Source organism: Opisthocomus hoazin, chromosome 6 (assembly GCF_030867145.1).
Source record: "Opisthocomus hoazin isolate bOpiHoa1 chromosome 6, bOpiHoa1.hap1, whole genome shotgun sequence".
NCBI classification, from domain to species: Eukaryota; Metazoa; Chordata; class Aves; order Opisthocomiformes; family Opisthocomidae; genus Opisthocomus; species Opisthocomus hoazin.
This window is the reverse complement of record NC_134419.1, coordinates 53,539,039-53,559,335: the sequence shown is the minus strand read 5'-3', so window position 1 is coordinate 53,559,335 and position 20,297 is coordinate 53,539,039. Positions and strand designations below refer to the sequence as shown.

The 20,297-nt window shown below is 47.1% G+C and overlaps 1 protein-coding gene across 2 annotated transcripts in view; it reads right to left on the bottom strand.

The window, feature by feature from the left end:
- Positions 1-575: 575 nt before the first annotated feature.
- The window catches only part of HK1 (hexokinase 1), a 45,745-nt gene continuing 26,023 nt past the window's right edge, over positions 576-20,297 (bottom strand). For both annotated transcript variants that reach the window (XM_075423134.1, XM_075423135.1), the window contains exons 5-18: positions 18,199-18,294; positions 16,911-17,010; positions 16,636-16,819; positions 16,262-16,417; positions 14,060-14,293; positions 12,227-12,531; positions 11,483-11,631; positions 11,260-11,379; positions 9,903-9,998; positions 8,852-8,951; positions 6,294-6,477; positions 4,058-4,213; positions 3,123-3,356; positions 576-2,393 (exon numbers count right to left, since the gene is read on the bottom strand). In XM_075423134.1, coding sequence (XP_075279249.1) covers positions 2,249-2,393; positions 3,123-3,356; positions 4,058-4,213; positions 6,294-6,477; positions 8,852-8,951; positions 9,903-9,998; positions 11,260-11,379; positions 11,483-11,631; positions 12,227-12,531; positions 14,060-14,293; positions 16,262-16,417; positions 16,636-16,819; positions 16,911-17,010; positions 18,199-18,294 — 2,259 coding nt within the window. In that variant the 3' untranslated portion in view covers positions 576-2,248. The remainder of the gene's footprint in view (positions 2,394-3,122; positions 3,357-4,057; positions 4,214-6,293; positions 6,478-8,851; positions 8,952-9,902; positions 9,999-11,259; positions 11,380-11,482; positions 11,632-12,226; positions 12,532-14,059; positions 14,294-16,261; positions 16,418-16,635; positions 16,820-16,910; positions 17,011-18,198; positions 18,295-20,297) is intronic.

The window sequence follows — 20,297 nt, the reverse complement described above, 5'->3', positions numbered from 1 at the left end:
AAAATGGGTTATTGTAGAAGCAGAACTTTAACGTATGCAAAAGGGGCTTTCATATACAACTCCAACATAGGATGTGCAAACCAGCGGTGTAGGAGCACCTGACACTGTGATTCTGCAAACGTTAACCCTATGCACACAGGGAGCTGATGGACTTTGACATGCATCAGACTTCTGTGGGGACACAGCAACTGTAAACGTAGCCATCACTGCATATTTGGCAAAGCCTAATATAATCACACTGGCTTTGGTGCAGTGGGCTGAGGTTTTCCCACACTGCAGATCCCCCTGCCTGAGACAGGGCATGAGATGCACCCAGACAAGCTAAATGCCCCTAAGATTTGGGTGTTGTCAGCTCTGTGCCTCTGCTGAACTACATTAGGAAACACGAGGCATGAGGACCTGGGTGAAATCCACCCTGTTTGAATCTGACCCCGAATGCCCGGGAATAAAAACACACACACAAAACGCAGGCACCACTGGGATTAGGTTGCAGCTCTCCCTACACAATAGCTCTTCCCAAAGCACTAAGCCACCAGCCAACAGCACCTCTTCCAGAAAGAACCACTAAACACCAGTTAACGCACATCAAAAAAGTTTAATATTTTCACAAGTATCACGTAACACTAGTATCAGAGCTACTAGTGTGTAAAGTAAAAAGACTCTCTACCTTTGCAAAACCAGTTAGGCATGCAATTTTTCAGGTAGACACACACTTAAAGCTGCAATGACTCTTCGTGACTCACATGTTACAACATTCACTCACAGTGCACCATAATGCATATTGAAATGTTACCGATAGGTAGGGCAATCCAAATCTTAGGGGAATGGAACCAGGACAAAGAGGAGTAGCCTGCAAGTTTCCATCTACTTTCTGCAGGAAAAGGCAGCAGGGAAAACCATGCAGACATCTCAAATTCATTTTTGGTAGAAGCACGGGAATTAAGGACTACCGTGTGGTCTCCCTCTGCAGAAAGTGGCACGACTTGCAAATGTTATTCAACGCTTGCCTTCCTAACTGCTTCTCAGTTTAAGTGATGCAACTGGTATGCAAATATAATAATGGCATCGACTCGACAGAGGACAGGATACACCAAGTGTATATGATTTTTGTTGTTGCTTTAGTCCTTGGAATAAACTGGGTCCGATTCTGGCTTTGTAGTTTGTTCAGTTTACGAACTCGGGTCCTTAAAGGCAAGACCAAAACCAAACCCTTGTATTCCTTTCTGATCTCCAACTCCAGCTGTGTGTTTGTGTTTTGAGTGGCTGCTTAACCGTATTAAAGATTAAAGCTTTGTGTGGAAGCAAATACCCATGTTTAAGGCGAGAGAGGGAAGTATACACATCCGAGTGACACTGTCTAGTTGCAGATTCAGAAGGGCAGCTGCAGTGCCCTGATCTAGAGTAACAAGAAGAAATAGAAAATATTTTTTATAAGAAATCACTAGCAGAATAATACAGCACAGCCCGTGTAGGGACCATAAATCTGCCGATTTCCTGGGTCTGGAGATTTGGATTACCCCAGTCACCAACCACTTTGTTTTACTCTTCAGGGATTTCTTGCCGAAATGTGACAGATTTCGCCCAGTAACACAACACTATTCACAGAAGCAATGGGAAATACCAGTGGAACCAGATCTGTGGGACAAGGGCGTTTACTTTCACCGTGACAAAACAGGCATCAAGGAAGCAAGTAAGTCGCATTGTCAAGTCCCACTATAGAGTTACGTGCGTGCACAGTGCTGACACACCATAACGTTTTCACAATTGCTTTAGACGAAACAACAGCAGGTAGATACGCAGGAGGGAACTGTTGCTTCCCCTTCACTAGAAGCATCAACACCGAGGTCTGGTGGTCAGCGTGCTGGCAGTGCGCTTAACAGGGATGCTGCAAAGAACATACTTGGTACGATGCAACGGTAGTTCTCCACGCACATCACTTGGGGGCAATTTCATCTCAGACAACAACTGATTTTTGACAGCTGCAGAAATTATAGACTGATTTTTCCATGATCTACAGATGGGGAAGGTACCAACAAGGTGAATAAGAAACATGCAGATTGGGGTCCAGAAACAGGAGATATTATTAACAGCACACATTCTATCTTGTATCCTAATTTTTATGTCATTAGTTGTATTTTTTTTCCCCCGATAAAGCAGTGAGTTCTGGGTTTTTACCAGTTCTGACTATGCAGTCACTGCTTTATGAGAAAGTGCTCACAAGACAGAATCGGGGACAGGATTGTGGAGTTCAGTTCTGCTCGGCATCGCGAAGCCTGCATCCCACCGCTGTGATGAGCGCTGCCCCTTTCCCGCTGCCATCCTCTGACAGCAGGAAGGTCACGTCACAGTTGGGTGCCAGGTCTTTGACGGTTTGGTGCATGATCCTTGAAAAGCTGCAAAAGGAAAGAATGGCAGTGGGTGAGGGAGGTCCTGCAGCATCTGCAGAGCATCGCACTGCCACAAGGCCTTTGCAGTGCTCCCCCTTTCACCAGGGGAAGTAGTAAAATGCTGGAAACTAGGGTGGATTTGAAGACTGGGAGCAGTGGGAGTTAAAGGAAAAAAGCACCTGCATCCCACCCCGTCCCTCCGTGTCGAGTTAACCCAGATTGCTAGTACCACAGCCAAGGGGGGAGAAAAGACCACGTCCAGTCATCTCCTTCCCACCCATCTCCCTCCACGCGCACCAGAGATAGGCACTAGTCCTCTCTTCCTCCTGCCACCAGCTCTTTTAGACTCGTGCCCTCACTTGCCATTGCTTCACAGCAGCCCGTCTCCTCTATACACTGAGCAGAAACATCCTCCAAAGAGGCACCAGGCATTTCAGCACTGATCTGTCATTGCCTTTGCATAGCCAAGAGATCCTGCCCTTGCTGCGCAGTTTCCAACTTGTTCGGCAAGCGGCGCTCCCTTCAGTTTTTCAACATCCCAAGAATCCTTCACAAGCCCTTCTTGATCCTCTCATTGCCCTTTAGAAAGCCCTGACCACCCCCGATTAAGACTTCTTTTCCCTGGCTCTTACCCTAGCAAGTAAGAGAGACCAGTTTCGTGCATCAAGGGAAAGGGCGTACAAGCAATGCGCTACAGATTGCAGGCAAACAAATGCTGAGAAGGTGAATACTCACTGTGGATGTAGTTTGTATAGAGTCCCATCCACACCAACCGTTATCTCCAGGTGCTCTAATCCTCTGTTCTCCCTAATTTTATCTACAACCGCAGCCATTCCAGCGCCACACAACTGAGCTGCTCGCCTGGACACTGCTCCACACACAGTCTTGACTATGATGCTGTCGTCGCAGGTGCTGTTAAGCCCCAGCTGCTGGAGGATGGCTCGCACCTGCAGCAAGGCTAACCTGTCACTGCAGAAGCAGAAGAGCACAGTGTACATTAAAGGTTTCCCTCAGTCAAGCCACTGCCACAAACCCCACTGCACTAGCGGCTGCATCCATGCACCCACACCAGGCAGCAGCCTTTCCTGCCAGCGCAAGAGACCTCTGGGAATGCAAATTCATTCATCCCAGCACCATGCTGCAGTACAGGAGAGGGGCACAAGCAGCAAGGGAGGCTCCGAGTCCAGCTCCGCATTGCCTCCCCTTCTCTTTTCTTACCAAAATGCATTTCAGAAAAATATTTTTAATGACCAGCTTGGGGTTTTTTCCCCCCCATAAAGACTCAACAGGCTTTGAGATTACTTTAAAATACCGAGTCCAAGCAATAAATGCACAAAAATATCCAGCAAAAATGTGCTCATTCACTTAGTCTTCATTCAGTTCAACAATCACTGCTAGACACATGCAAGGGGCACAGGAAAATGTCTTGATTTCCAAGCAAGCAAATAAAATGATACAGTAAGGGAATCCTTGACAGCCCTTCCCATGATTTAGCGGTAAGCATTGCTAAAAATTCAGAAGATGTTGTAAAAAATCCTTCTGCACATGCGCAGGCTCTTACTGAAACCAATATTACCTCTGGAGAACCAAGAAATGCTCTCCAGTAGTGTCACCGGACAAACGTTACCGCACTATTTCACCCTAAACTACCTCCCATGCAGTGCTCTTACCTCTCAATCTGAGAAAGGAACTTGGTTTCAAAGATATGTCTGGTCTTCAGTGTCTCTGAAATCTGGCCTCTGAACAGGAACCCCCGTTTGGTGAAGTCGATCAAAATATTGCGGACTATTTCCCCCAGATACATCCCACTGATCATTTTCTCGTACCTGCAATGAAAGACAGCGGCACAGCTCAGAGGGACACTGCTCACATTTGCACAGGCAGCATCGCACAGGTGTTCTGCCCATGCACATTGGGGACATCAAATACACAACCTGATTTACACAGAATGGCCATTTACTAGAAAAATTGGGCAAGAAAAAGGATGAAGGCCCAGTGGGAAGCCATGTGAGCCCATCTACAAACACTTCATCTATTCCTCACTTCCATGTTCCGCCAGCCAGGCTGTTGTTCATGACGGCTGCTATTTCTCTCAGACAGAAGAAATCAAAACCTGTTGCCAGAGAGCAGAACGGTGCCCAGATGAAAGCAAATTTGCCATGTGTCCTCGAGTGACAGCCCTGAGTGGACCCCGGGGAAAGCTAGTCTGCACTGCAGAACATTTGGGAGCCCTCTTGAAGCACGGCTGAGACCTTCAGCAGAAAAAGCTCAGTTGTTCCGTGCAGCAGAATTAGAGGGAAACCACAAGGTGCAGTCACTGCGAGTGCAGCATTTTTAAGAGGGTCCTGTGCTGCAAAACCCTGTGAAAGATAAAGGATGTGAAAAGGTATGTCTGGCATGTTTGCAGGATCACTGACCTGTAAACCAGTAAGCTGGAGGTCCAGGGCAGGTTTATGCTTTTCAGTTAATTCCAGCACCTGGTTTCCAGCAGGGAACCAGTAGTCAAAAAAACACATGGAGAAACCAAGCTGTCTTGAACATCTCTTGCCCCCAACTTGGGGGACCCGAGTTTCCCCCTCGAAGGCCAGCTCACAGCCTAGAGAGACGGAATATCTGCCACCTGCAGACCTCTTCCCAGCACGTGACAAGGAGCGGTCCATGAGCAATGCTCAGCACTGGTACAGAGCAGCCCTGCGCTGAGGAGGGCAGGAGTCTGCTTTGCACTCCTTCCCCTCCACCATCATTCTGGTTTGAATGGAACATTCTGGGGTCTGTGAGCTGTGCCCTTACCAATGAGAACTGAACACTTTTCCATTTATTGAAAAGTGCATTCAGTGATGCATCCTTTATTTCACCTCCTGAAGCTCTAAAGCAGGGTTTCTGCCCGGATTGAGCGGAGCCCAGTGCAGCACCCTGCTGGAAGCAGGCCATGCACTCCATTTAATACTATGAGCTCTCTCAGGCTTGTACCCAGCAAGTGTCCTCCCTCTGAGTGCCTAACTCTCTCCAGAATAAATTATTCCCCCTGGCAGTCTCCACAACTGCCTCTGGCTGCTTACTCCATGCCAAGTCTGCCGCTGCATCAGGCTTGCTCAGCGTCTGCCTCTCTGGGTCTGTTTGAGCCCTAACTTCCAAAGATCTTCACAAGGGACCTGCCAACTTGTCTGCATCCCCCAGGTTTTCAGGCAGATTTACTGTAGTCACAAAATCTTTTTAAAAGCTCCTGGCGTCAAAGCATTGCTGCAGAGAAATTATGAAATATTGTAGTCTGAGCGTATAGCAGTCTCAGCCCAGTTTTATCAGTGCTGGGCACACCTCCTTTTCAACCCATTCTTGAAGGGGGCAGGGAATAACTTGCCCAAACAAGAGCTGGACCCCCAAAATGGGATCCAACCTCCAGGTCCAAGAAAGGCAGGTCCTCTAACATGACATATTTCATCCAGAAAATTGTCTGAAATGAGAGCTGGCTGCCACTTCTAGAAAGCTCCTGACTGCTTTACAGTGAGCAGCTCCAAGCTCCAATCATGCTGGCTGGTATCAGCTGAGGATTTCTAAAGGCAGAGCCCTCGACAAAAAGAGTTCAGCTAAAAGAGATTAAACTGAGGCCAAGAGCAAAAGAATGACAGGCCATCTTAACTCTCTCAGTACAACATGGCATGAGAAAAAGGGTCTCTCTTTAATTTCAAGACTCTTGAAGTCCTCCGGGAAAAAAAAAAAAGCAGCAGTTCTCTGCAAAAAAGCAGCGACCAGTAAAAGCACAAAAGAGGGAGATCACACAGGATAGCACGGCTGCAGTCATTTTCCGCTCTTAACCTCTCCTATCTCCGACTGGGAGATATCCAGTTCTCTCTTAAAAGCATTTTGGGCAGCCTGGCTATAGTTAGCACACCATTTATCCCGCAGTACCTTTGCTTTCCAGCATTTAGTGAATAGTCATCAACTGCTTTGTCATATATTGTCCTGATATCATCCAGGCATCCGTTATCCCCGAACGCTCCCCACTCCGTGTTCACGCACATCCGTCCCTGCTCACCATCCACCATCTCTATGTTTCTCATCTCTTCCATGTAACAGGCATTGCTGCCAGTTCCTGAAAGAAGAAAATACTGAAATTACTCTTTGTTTGGAACAAAACAACACTAGAACAAGCACAACAGCCCTTATAAAGCCTTCTGGGAGATCTTGAATGTGCTTCTTCTGAATGATGAAGTCAAGCTACCATCTGAAATGTCACAAAAAATCCTCACTCTTCAATAATCCTGAACTGATGGAGAATATTACTGCTGTGGGTCTGCCGCTCAGAGCAGCTCAGAGAAGAAAAGGCTCATCGAGGCCAGCAGGGCTGAGGGTCCCATGCTCCAGGGAGGAGCAGCAGTGCAGCACTTTTGGCACATCAACCCTCATGTACTTCTGAACGCAAAATCACAGCAAGCAACCAGCTGGATTTTGAAGTTAGGAACCACCTTCCACAAAGCCCACAGACACACAAAGTATAAGGGAAAATTTCCCAAAGCGAAAACCTCAGCAAATTCTGAGGCATCAGGCAAAGAAAACCCCAGGGGTTTTACCAGCTAATTGCAGGGTATTTTTCAGTTCTTGCTTGTCTTTTTTTTCTGATTCATGTTGCTTAAACAGTTTCTCTGGCAGGAAGGTTACTTCCATGTTGAAACAATGCCATATCTGATTCTGCTTAAAGAGGATCCCAATGAGCGTGGCAATTACAAGTGGTCCATGTACACAGGCATTAGGGAGCAAAGCTGTACTAGCAAAGAGAGGCAGCTTTTGCTGTTACCTGGAGCAAAAGTTTTCTTGAAGTTGCCTACTGAACTCTCATTTGATTCTGCACCAATTATACCAGCAACTCTGTTTTCCTTTGAGATTTTTTTTACGGTACTATATCAATAAAGTCCGAGCAAAAAGAGATCCTCCCACAGTACTCCCTTGCTGCAGGAGAGGTGAGCCACAGCGCAGAGTTTGGGGAGGAAGACTGAGACCGAGATTTGCAGGACCAAACCAGACCAAACCCAGTTGTGGAACATCAGCACTGGCCAACCTCCCAATGCCAAGTCTGTTGTCCAGAACGAGCTCAGTAAGGGATGCCTGAATATGTGGATACTTATAAAATACAGGCTGTTAGGCTTTCAGGCTTTTAAATAACCTCCTGTTGCCAGCAGATGAAAAGCAGAGACCTGGTCTCATCAGTGGCAGTTTCCAAAGTATTCAGCAGTGGAGACTCAAATGATCAGCTCTCCTGGGCAGGAGAGGTGGCACCGGGCAGAGACAGGGCACCAGCGTGACATGAACTCGCCCTTGCAAGAATATTTTTCCCTACCAAGCAGCAGCAGGAAAGTTCACCCACCTCTGCTCTGGGGAGAGCAGGGCGACTGACACATCTTGCAGGCTTCGCAGCTAGTGCCATCAGTCTGGCCGAGGCAATTAAGGCAGGGCAGAAGGAGCTGTCAGAGCCCCGGGGCTTTCGCTCTCATTATCCCAGATGTACCCAGGGCACCTCTGACCCCCTGCTCTGCACACAGACACGCTGGCTGGAGAGCGTATCTGGCAGGGCTGCAGCAGACGGTCCTCAGAGGATGCTCTCAGCACCCTAAGGACACGCTGTCCTTCCTGCAGGGAACCCTGTCCCTGAAAACACACCACTGACGGAGCTGCGCAGATGCGGCTTCCTACCCACACTGCACTGTGCTGACTCATTCTGGACATTTTCCAACTGTCTGGAGGAGAAATCGGTGCCGTTTTAATTTCCTACAAGCCACCTCACAACTGAAAGCGTTCTTAGAGCTTGCAGCTGCCTCATCCCCTTCTCTCCCACTGAAAACTCACTTGTCTGGAGAGCTTTGGGAATTCACACGGCCTCGTGCTTCAGGCACCCTAAGCGTGGCATTTGCAAAGGCATCGGCAGTCACCTGTAGAATTATTTCAGCTGTCTCACTGCTGGGAAGGGAGTTGTCAGTCGCTGCACTTTGTCTGTTAGAGCTTTCCATCACACGCCATTCAGGAACTGTGGCTGTGCTTTACAAATTTATTCTGAGAGACTACATGCGCAAGGGAAGATGTGGGCTACCTGAACACCCCGGCAGGGAAACTCTTACAGGCTAAACAAAGAGATACTCCAGAAGCTGGTGAGGCTACCTGAGCCCACATCTGCTCTCTTCCCAAGCAGCACAGTGCCTTCCCAGTTATAACAGGCAGGATTTGGTCAGCATTACAGCCTGTGCTTATCTTAACTGACCATGCACAGAACTAAGCTGGCTGTTAAATTTTGCTCTTAATTCCTTCACGCAGCTTGCTTCTGAAGGGATAGCTGTTAATCTCAAAATCTTACACTCCTGGACGCCCTAGCTATATTTTCGGTTAACCACAGGTATGTCTCCACGAGAACACAGACAGATGTGTCAACATGCTGTTTAACAAAAAAGTGCCAAATAAAAAGCCTCTCTAACACGTACCCACAATGAGTCCGATTTCACAGTTTGGGTCTTCATAAGCACAAGTCATCATTGTGCCCACTGTGTCATTCACCACGGCCACTACATCCAAGTCAAACTCCTTTGGAAGAGAGAAATACAACAGTGAGAACTCTGGGTTTGCAGCAACCTCTCACATCAGAAGGAACACAAAAGGAGTACACCACTGGGAACTCTGTCAAAGCACACTGGAAGCAAACAACTGAAAGAACCAGCCTGATTTTACACATGCAGAAACAGGAACTTCATCTACCAGCAGGTAGCTAAGGCTTCTCGTATGCCCTACCTGCAAGAGACTACATCTTCAGAAGAAAGTACATTCCTGGCTGTTCTCTTTGGCTTAGATATATTTAAGTGCAGATCTTGTATACAGGCACATGGTAGAGGGCTATTGCCATTCTATATTACAGCAATGCATCAGCAAAGGTTTTTAAGATCCTCTTCTCACTTCTTGATAAAACTGCTAAAATCAATGCTCTCCTCAGGCTATTTTTCTTCCCTTCCTAGACAGCTCAGTCGCTTGAGGCTTTATCAAGAACAAGGGTTAGGAGGGGGGGAAAACTGTCATTTGGGTGCACTGAGGTGGATTCCTGCAATCACTACATTGAAAACTCCTGCCTTCTCCAAGCTCTGATGCAGTGAAAATTGCCACAGGGTTTGGAAGAAACCTTGAAAGTTCTGCCAAAGTTAGCAGGTTAGAAGTCTTTGGGGGGAAAAAAAAGCAATGAAACAAAATTCCCAGTGAGTAGCAATTCCAGTTTGGTGGCTGAACTCTCCCATTTCCACTGCACACTCTCTAGACCATCCAACGCAGTGGTCAGGCTACGTGCCAGCATCAGAGCCAGCACAGCCACACAGTATCAGGGGCTGCTGTATCTGGACCTGCTGCAAGGCAAACACTTTCTGTGCAGGACAGGAGGCACAGTCTGTTTCCTCAAGGCACCCTGCCAGAGGGAACCAGCCTGACCCACGAGGTCTGTCAAGTCTGGAGAAGTAGGAGTAGAAAAAGAAAACGAAACCCAAAGAAAATCACCTCTCTTCTTTTAATTCCTTCTCTAAGCAAATATACCACATCTTCTCCCTCGCAGTCTGTAGCTTTGAAGCCTTTTGTCCAATTGAGAAGGATACCCTAAAAAGAAAGAAAATAGGTTATCAAGTTTCCTGGTGTGCTACAGATTGCCTCAAATATCCAAAAATCCTCTAAGGGATGATCACTGAGCATTTCTATCTGATAACTGCCTTGCATTTGCACACCTCCCCTACCTGTAAAAGCACAAAATCACAATGCTTCACACAGGTGACCACAGGCTATCACACACCACAGCTCCAACCCCACGGTTCCAACAAACGGCCATGAATATCTATGGCCAGTCACTACATGGACTTAAAGAAGCCCTCAGCTCAAGGGGGAGGTTCTCCAGTATTCACCAACATGAACAACCTGTCTACTGTCTCAGTCACACTCCGAAGTCTCCCTGGCTCAACCAAGCCTCCTATCATAAGCAAGACGACAGCATTTTAGAGCTGGAATTTGAATGCGACTCCTAACATCACTGCCTATTTCCTCCTTCCTTATATATGAATATTAATCTTATTTTCACTAATGTATATATGACATTTCAAATGCTTTAGTGTGAGACTATACAGAAGAGTCTCTGTGGAAAGGAATATTTCTCTACGTAGCTGGAATCTGTATCTAAAACTACTAACCATACTTGGTCTCCAAATTTCCAGAGCAATGCAACAAACTCAAAAAAACCCTGAATAAGTGACAGAAACAACAAACTCAAAAAAAAAAAAAAAAGTGTGACAGAAAATATGTCTTTCTTCAAAAAAGTGCTAACTAGACAGGAAACTATTAACAGTTGCACAGGTGGAGTTGGTGGAAGTATGTGGCAGTGAGGAAGCTAAACATGAAAGCAAAGAGAAAAAGGGTACACTTGACAGAGACACACTGCAGGCTACACAGTCGCCCACAGGGTGACACAGCCGAGCAGGCCCTAGTCCATCCACTCCGTCTGGGGAGACCAGATCAGCTGGGGAACAGGAGCTGGCGGCAGTTCTGCTTTCTGCCTTCTGCTCGCAAAACCCAGAAAGTATCACAGTCCAGAAGGTTTATACAATTGGAAATAACATGATACCTTAAAAAAGGGATATCATCACCACAGAAAATTTAAATGCTCTTATCTGTCACAGACAGGGACTGAGCAGCATTTGCATTACTGCCCGTGAAGGAACTATATATAGGAGCAGCTGTACTGGCCAGGGTCAGAGCATGAACCCTCTCCTTGTACAACCTCCCTATAAGTGTCACATAGATGATGTAAAGGCAGAGAAATCAGGCCTAGCATAAGCACAAAAGCAGATTCAAAAGACACTAAGGAACTTACAGCATCCAGACTGGTCTGCTTGCAAGGGAATGAAAACGTGAAGCCAAGAGGAAGACGCGCACCTTTTATCCCCATATAATCCAGGAAGTCAGAAATGCAGGTAACAATGTGATCGAACAGCTTTAAAGAGAAAAGTCATGCATTTGAAGTTGTACGTGTTACACACTCTTAAGAAGGTATTTAAAAAGTAGCTGTGCTGCAAAAGAGAAACACAAACACTCACCTCTTCTCCTGTTCCCTGCATCACCTCTATAGGAATGGCATAGATCTTGTTGTGCATCTCAACTGTTCTCCTTTTACCGCTGCGGATTTTCACTAGCAAAACTCTAAAGTTTGTCCCTCCAAGGTCAAGTGCCAGAAAGTCTCCATTCTCTGTAAAAGAATATGTGCGTGTATTTAAAGAACCATAAGCAAAATCTTTAAGAGTGCTTTCCCCAGAAATCACCTAGATATAAAACCTCTTAGAAACTCTCAGCTGGGAAGACCTTCATCAGAGGGGGATTTTAGATGCTGCCCTGATTATTCCAGTCCTTTTTTTTTGTGTGGTTTTTGGTTTTGTTTTCTTTTAAACCAACAAGGGAACGAGGACCCACACAACTGTCCCCCGAGAGAAAGCAGAAATTTGGCCAGCCACCCTGAAATGCAAAGAACTACACAGGCTGTGCGGACAGGGTTCGCATGGGTTTGGGTTATGAGCCCAGCTGTAGTTTCCCCCTCCCAGGCCCTGGCTTGCTTGCACTCTGGGGCAAGGACATGGGGCCGGGCTGCCAGCAACCGACACAAGGGCAGCACAGGCTGCCCTGCTCGGGGCTGGGATTTCCTGCTTTGAACAGCTCAGGTTCCTCTTTCATTATACCAGATCTGCTTACCCTCCACCAAACCCAAACCCTGTCACTGGAAGCCCATTCTGGGGAGGGGACCCTGCAGCCAAGCCGGTGACCTCACTCCAGCAAGGGCATGCCTCTACCTGTCCCATCCGGTGTGCTGCGGACGAAGGTGGGCAGCATTTTCACTTTGGCAGTCTCATGAGTCTTCTTCTTCAGCCCCGCTTCCATCTCAGCCCTCATCCTTTTCTTCACCTGCAGCAGCTGCTCATGGGTGAGCTTGAACTCGGCCAGCGTCTCATCGATGAGCCGGTGCTGTTCCGACAGCCGGTATGCCACCGCCGTCACCATCGCTGCTCCCTTTCCGCTGCCACTCTCTGACAGCAGGAACCGCACTTCGGAGTCAGGCACCAAGCGCCGGGTGGTTTTGTGCAAGCGTCGGGCGTACCTGCGGGGAGAGCAGGCTGCAAGCCCATCGTCTGCACTGCCTCCCTCATGGCCCCCAAAACCTATGCCCAGACTAGCTACAGCCTCCCAAGTAGAATAAATGCCAGGAAGAGCAGTTCTTCCCTATGGCCTCTTTCCTCCTGAATTTCTAAGAAAAGTCAGCAAAAAGCAGAGGGAAGCATCAGAGTCTCATCCCCTGAACCTGATCCTAGGTGGGAGGAACCCTCCCATGCTCCACAGCTCCAACACTGCTCCGATCTCCTCTCTCGGGGTCATCACGCTGTCCTGAACTCACTGGTTCAGATGGTGTGGGGAAACAGTTCAGAAACAAAAACTGCCCATGCACGTTATCTTAACACACCCTAGACCTGCCCATCTGGAAAAGCTCATCAAAATTGCATTCCTGGAAATTTTTTTTTTTTTTTTACAAAATGCTATGTTTTTCTTTAACTAAGGAAAATATTTTTTTCAACAAAATAATGAGAAACTGAAAATGAAATATTAAACACATTTCTCCTTTCAAAAGTTTCCACGTAAACGACACTCAGCCCTCCCAGCCAGCTCCAATGCCAAGGTATGTCCTGCATGCCGTGCTTCTGCTCTCCTTCGGTACCCACAGCTAAATCCTACAGCAAAGACTGGAAACTGACTTGTTATCACCAGTTATTGTTTACTAAATAAAAGCCTTTTACCATGTGTGCATAAACCACACCTGCATTTTTCTTCCATTTCTTTATTCTGAACTTGGAAACCCTTAGGCAGGTGCTGCTCTTCCAGCGCACACAGGCCAGCAGCCACTCTCAAACATTCGCAGCATTAGGGCTTGGGCACTGGCGTTATTTTTGACATTAAGACTCACACCAAACCCTGCTACCAGGACCAGGTACACTCACAGCAGAAGAGCTCAACTTCCTCTCTAATTTCCACGTAAATCTGAAAAGCTGTTTGATTAAAAATGTAACTTATAACACGAGGAAAAACAAGAAAAAGCCAGTTTTTAAAAGTCCACAGAAATGTAAGCACCGATTTTTTCCCCTGGTTTTCAAGTATATCTTCAGAAAAGACTGGAAAAAATAGGGTTCAGCACAGTCATTTTCAAAACAACTGAGTTTAAATTGAAAATGGAGATCAAGGTGCATTAATGCAGGTCTCCTCAAAGCCCCATCCACGGGCACAATGTAATCTTCCGCACAAACTCTCCTTCTAAGAGGTCTATTGAGATCCGTTAAGGTATGTACTCAAACCACAATAGTTTTCGCTGATACTGCAGTATGCAATTACTCAAGCTTTTGGTTCTTTTCTTTGTAGTTTTCTTGGGTTTTTTTTTAAATCCTACCCTGCCTCTTCAGTTAAAGAAAGTCCTTTCCACTGAGCTCCCCATCTCAAACCCCCACACCCATGTGCCGGGTGCCTCATCTCACACCCAAACCGTATGCCTGGGTGACATCATGGGGTTACACGCTCAATCCTCTGCAAACCAGAGGCCACGACAGGTGAAGAGTGTTAACAGCAGGAGCGGAGAGACTCACTGTGGATGCATCTTGTAGAGAGAGCCGTCCACCCCCACGGTGGTCCGGAGGCGGCCGACCCCTTTGTTATCCCGCAGCTGGTTGAGGATGGCACCCAGTGTGGAGGCTACCAGGTTGGCCGAGCGGAAGGACACAATGGTGCAGACATGCTGGACGGCGATGCAGTCCTCGTGGGACGGCTCCACCCCCAGGCGGGTTAAAATTTCTTTGGCTTTATTCAAACCTTCTTTGCTCCTACAAAGAGAGAGCAGTAAAGGGTACTCCTTAGTGGGGAAGCTATAAAATCCAGGACTGAGGCGCATCCAACCACGGGTGTCCCTGCCTGCGGTTTGAGAAAGGGGTTGGAAGGAAAATTTCATAGGGATCTGGACTGGGAAGCTCCATGAAGCTTGAAATAAAATGCTCTAAATATGCATTCATCCACAGATAGAAACAGCTTTCCATTAAAGCCTGGTGCAAACTTGTCACCTGCAAACCATGCAATTCCAGGTACTATAGCAGCCACCCCACGGGCAGGATTACTCCCATAGGTACCCACCGGTCTGCCCTGCTTCAAGTTCATTTCCCACAAGGCAACAGGTACATCATGTCACTGGAAACCTGCCAAACAATCATCTCTCCAACACAGACCACGTTTTCATTGTGCCAGATGGTCAGACCAGGTCTCGTACCAAGCGAGCTCCCTGTACTGCGAAAGCACAAAGCATGGGACCAAGACCAGCCCCATCCTGTGGAGCCAGGCTTTCCCTGGGAGCACAGCCTGTAGCTCTGGCTGCAGTTGGCCCAACCAGCGCTGGACCTGAAGCAGAGCAGCAAGCCCATCATGGCACACCCCCAAGAAAGTTAGCAGCTTCCAAGCACTTTTACTGACCTGGAGGAATTAAACATTTCTTCATCACACTGATCCTTTAAACTTCAAACAGCTTCTCCTCTCTGGAGAAGGAAGCACCAGTCCCACAACTCAGCACAGGCCTGAGCATACACCTAATCCCACACTTGCTCACATGTCTCAATAAATTAAGCCCAGTGTGAAAAACAAAACCCTGAGTGAAGGTTGCTTAAGTGATTTCATCCTAATGAGTCTCTTGTCAGACTTTTACAGCCTCACTGAATTTCTGCCCCTTGCACAGCATTTTCCCACATTAGCACCCAGCCTGAGAGCAAAGTTTCTGGCAAAACCTATCCATGTCCAGCTCGATCACTTCCCAGACAAAAACACAAGGAGTATATCTTGTCATTACTAACTGCACTCCATACATATTTTTAAGGACTCTTGCATCTTGCTAGCATCAGCTAGAAATTTGAAGCTGCACAGGGATGTGCCCCCTATTATCACCAAAGTGCTCTTCAGGGAATGAGGTGGGATTTCAAGGCAAATTTTGCTCTTAATAACCGAATTTCTCAATAACTGCACTTTTCTCATCACACTGGTTCCACGGAACTCTGTAGTTAAGACAAACACACATGCATATTTAATAGAAAGCTGTTCAGATAAGACATTCTGCAGGGCCAGGAGTAAAACAGGGCAGGGGGCAAGAGGCATTGCAGAAGTTACTGGCCATTCCCTTGGTGTTCCACTCACAATCAGTGGTACCTCTATACACGTGCACCAAAACCAGCAGCACTTTGAAAAGAAAAGCCAAACCAATGACTACAGCACAAACCATCCTAGTGATGTGAATTTTAAAAACGCAGGGGGAAGAGCCAGTAAGTACTGACCAAAGGGGTGATGACACTGTAAGAAACCAACTGGTGCATAGCTCAGAGGTCGCCATGTAGCACCCGGCACTGCCTATGAGATTGAATGCTCTGCCTTGTCACGCTTGTTTTCTTTCTGCTCAGTGATTCCGTGGATACAGTGAGGAGCAACCCAAGTATTTGCTAGGAGGCACTAAGCCAATTCACTGCCATGTTTAGCTGCAGAGCAGCAACTTCAGAGATTTTGCGAGGAGGGCGAGAGGTAGCACAGTGCATACCCTGTAGCTGCACGGACTGGTAGACTTTCATAGTTCCTCCCAACACAGAAAAAGGAAGAAATCTCGAGGAGGGCACAGGCTGTCTGCTGGGGGTCCCTACATGACAGCTCTGCATCTGCACTGGAGGACAGCAGCCACCCCCAATGCAGCAAATCTGCCCAGAAGGCGAAAAGAGATGCTGGAAAATTAACATTCAGAGTCACTGTGATCCCCAGGGGGTACTCACTTTTCTATGGCAGAAACGTGCTTCGTCTCAAACTTCCCTTTGGTGAGAAGCTCAGGGGTGATTCTCCCCTCAAAGAGCAGCCCCTCCTTGGCCATTTTCACTAGGATGAGCCTCACCAGCTCCCCCATGTACAGCCCGCTGACCATCTTCTCAAACCTGCAGAAGAGGACAGCAGCAGTCACCCACCGGTCCGTGGACAACACTGGGAGGCAGAGCCCAGCTGCGCCACTGTACTGCCCGGCTCAGCCTGCAGTTTGCCTCACCATGGGCAAAGCTGAGCTTTCTTGAACTGCTGAATTCATAACACAAGTGGACAAGGGAGCATGGAGTGGAAAACAAAAGAAGCAAAGCTCACAAATAACGGCCTCACTCACAGCTGCTTCCCAGGATTAAGGGATCCACGGTCGATCTCTCGATCAAACTCGGTCCTGATGTCTTCTAGAGAGCCATCATCTCCAAAGGCCCCCCACTCCGTGTTAATGCACATCCTGCCCTCGTCCCCTTCCACCAGGTCAATGTGCCGCATCTCCTCCATGTAACAGGCATTGGTGCCAGTGCCTTTAGTGAAAGGACATCAGAAGGTGCTAACCAAACAGGCCAGGCAAAGGGAGAAAAGCCACATGCATGCTGCAGCAGCAATGTGCGTTACCAATGATTATGCCAACTTCGCAACGCTGGTCATCAAAACCACAGGTCATCATAGTCCCGACGGTGTCATTCACAACAGCCATGATATCTGCATCGTAGTCCTGATGGAGGAACAAAACATTACTTGGACCATATGGCTTCTCTGGAAAACATTGTGTTTATCACTGGTTCGCTTATATCAACTAATTTCACAAGGAACAGAAGACAAATTTTGTCTCAATACCACAGCTCATCTTTTTAAATATCACAGATTCCGTCTACCAGTGTCTTAGCCCATGTACCCCAGAGGACAATGAGAGCAGACGAATGCACCAGGCAAACAATAAAACAGCAGTAGCATAATTCTAGAGAGCAAAGAGTTGCTCTCACATAAGCACCCTTAAGCAGGAAAGAAAAGGGCTATACACAAGGGAGGGAGAAATTCTGCAGTTAAACATCATGGAGTAATTTGATACAGTTGCTTGAGGTGCCAATCTAGAAAATATTCCCAAGTTACGCATTTCTCATAGAATTCACTTAAGACATCTAGGAGTTTTATTTCAAGTGAAGATTTTAATACAAAAATATAAGCTATTCAAATGACACACACTCATTCCTTTCCAGCTTCTTCAGTGTGTTATTCTACCTGATACTAAGTCTGATGACAGTAACTGACTATAGTAATGTTGTTCAGTGACAGTAAAACTCAGGTTTGCTTAAGAGTCCACAACTACCCACACAGAGCAAATACATTTTCCAATACATTTGTATGCTGACTAATCCACACATCACCTTGCTGCAAGCATTACGCAAACCCAAATTCATTCCATCCCATGCTCAGTGGCTTTTTATTTCTTTAAATCAGCAACCTGGTCACCTTCACCCTCTATAAAACCAGCAGTGAAAAACTCCAGGGAGCAACACAGCTCACTAAGCCTGAATTCCCCCTTCTCTTCCGCTCCGCGCCTCTCCTGCTCCCAAGCAAGGCAGCACAACTCAGCTGAGCCCAGACCATGACATGCATCACTTTCTCCTCAGTTTTTGGAGGGTGATAAAATTGCTGCAGGTTGCCAGTGACATACCGCAACATAGTAACTCAGTTTTGTGATAGGAGGAAATATCACAGTTTCCACATATCAGCTCTGACGTTGCTCCATCTTCCCAGCAAAAGGTAAAACCACACAAGAAAGCAGAGCTGCATCATCACTCAGATCACATGCTCAGGCCAGTGACATGAAGTGTGGTCCCTGATAAAAGAAATGCCAGTTTGCTGTAATACAGAGCTAAAAAAAGAATGAAGTACAATTTACCCCACGTTTCTTGATGGCCTTGTTAAGCAGCCTCACAACATCTGCTCCCTCCACTCCGCTTGCTTTGAAGCGCTTTGTCCAGGTTATCAGAATACCCTGATAAAACAAGAGAGCAATATTCAACAGGATGCCATCATAAGACACAAATTGATTTTTTTTTTTCCTTAAGAACAAGATTTTATACTTCAAATGCATCTTCAGGTCTCTGTTCTTATACAACCTAAAAACCCAACTTGAGACAATTGGCGGTCTTTGATTCTCATTACAGTAAGCTGAAAGATGGGAAATTGTTTTCCCCTTCCCTGCTAGAAAATGGTTTGCTTGCATTTTATACCTTCAGCCCACTCTTCTCTCTGTTACTCCTCGACAGTTTTTCTTGGAAAACCATTTAATCCTTTTGGGCCAGGGAAATTGACTGCTTTCGGAAAAAGCTGACTGTGCGGGACTGACTAAAGACAAGGGATGTGATGTTTGTACGTCCAGGACTCGGCCGCAGCAGGAATCACACTGCTGCACATTTGCTGCCTGGAGTCCCAGCCTGTCCGGGCTTGTTGCACTGTGGGATCATGTTTACGGGTTGAGGTAAATGGAAATACTGGAAATGTAGCAACATATGTCCCCAACTTTCAGTAGGGATCAAAAAGGAAATCCTGGTATTGAAATCCTTTTCTGCAAACCGTCATAAAGAGCCCGCAAGTCCCTCAAGATAATGACTACATCTGATTTTGTTCTACTTAGATAACGCCTAGCTGAATGAGAGCATTCAGTATATAAGCAAATAATGATAAAGAAAAGAGGATTGACAATAGTCAACAGAAAAGATGACTCAAATCAGTTCAGCTTTTCATACCCACCATAGTATTCATATTCATCATTACAGGAGTCCAAGAAGCTAAAAAACAGAGAAGCTGAAGCCTATAGGCACAAGTAGCCATTACCCATATCTCACCTTAAAAATCAACCATGTGTCTTGTGCACATTCGCCCTCCGAACAGGGGTAGCTACAGAGGACAGAGGGGTCAGGGCAGCTCTTTCCAGACCAGTAGGTATTCCTACCACTAAACCACAAACTCAGTTTGTGTAAGTTTTGCCACTGTGCTATCCTCGTTAGCATCATTTAGAAACCCAGCAAAGCCTTGTGCTGCTGCACAGGAAAACCATGGGCAAAGCCCACTGTGCAGGCACAGCTTTAATGGGCAAAAAGGCCCCTTGGTCGACATAACTTTCATCTTTCAGGAAACTGGTCAACCCACACTGGCAAAGAACAGCTCTTCTCAGTGTGAGCAGCCACTGTGCTGGAAGGAGATTTTGCTTCACCAGCAAGACCTCAGCGGCAGGGAGAAGTCCTTGGAGTGCAGCAGGGTTGAGCAGGACCCAACCACGCCATGCCACCTTGTTAACTGTCAGAGAAATCAGGGTCGTCCACCCTGCCTACTTCTGCTCACGGAGCATGCAAAACCAGCACCCAGGCAAGCACAGCCTCACAGAAGCAGAAATCCAGGAACAAATATGGCCCACAGAATCCAGAAAAACATTTTGCAAATGTGCAAAATATCACAAAAACTTTCAGAAAGAAAGTCCACTCTGCCACCACTCATCTCCAAGTCTCTACAGGTGTCCCCAGCCCATCCCATGTGTTCCCTGCCTGCCCCTGCCCCACACAAGCATGACTTTGCCCCCACTGGCTTGAGCAAACCAGCCTGCAAACAAGCACCTGCCATGCAGCCAAACAAATTTTCACAGGGGAAACTCAGGTTTACACTCTCATCCCCTGCACAACTCTGCTGTGGTCAATAGCCTGAGCCTTACCATCCACCAAGGCCAGATCACAGAGTTGCACCAAAATCTACCTCTTCTCAGCTGATGCAGGACAAGGCAGCTCTCTGCTCTTAGCTACACTCAGACCCTGAGTTAGTAAACACCCCTGGTGTCACCTCTCAGCAGCACTCAAGAAGTATGAAACACAATAAAAACCACGCCTCACCCGGCCCTCCTCAGCACCAACACCTGGGGAGCTGCTGCACCAGGCTAACCTAGAGACTTGCGAGCTAGAGAAGTAAGTCATGCTTTAACAGCGCAACCTCGTAGCGCTTTGTGCG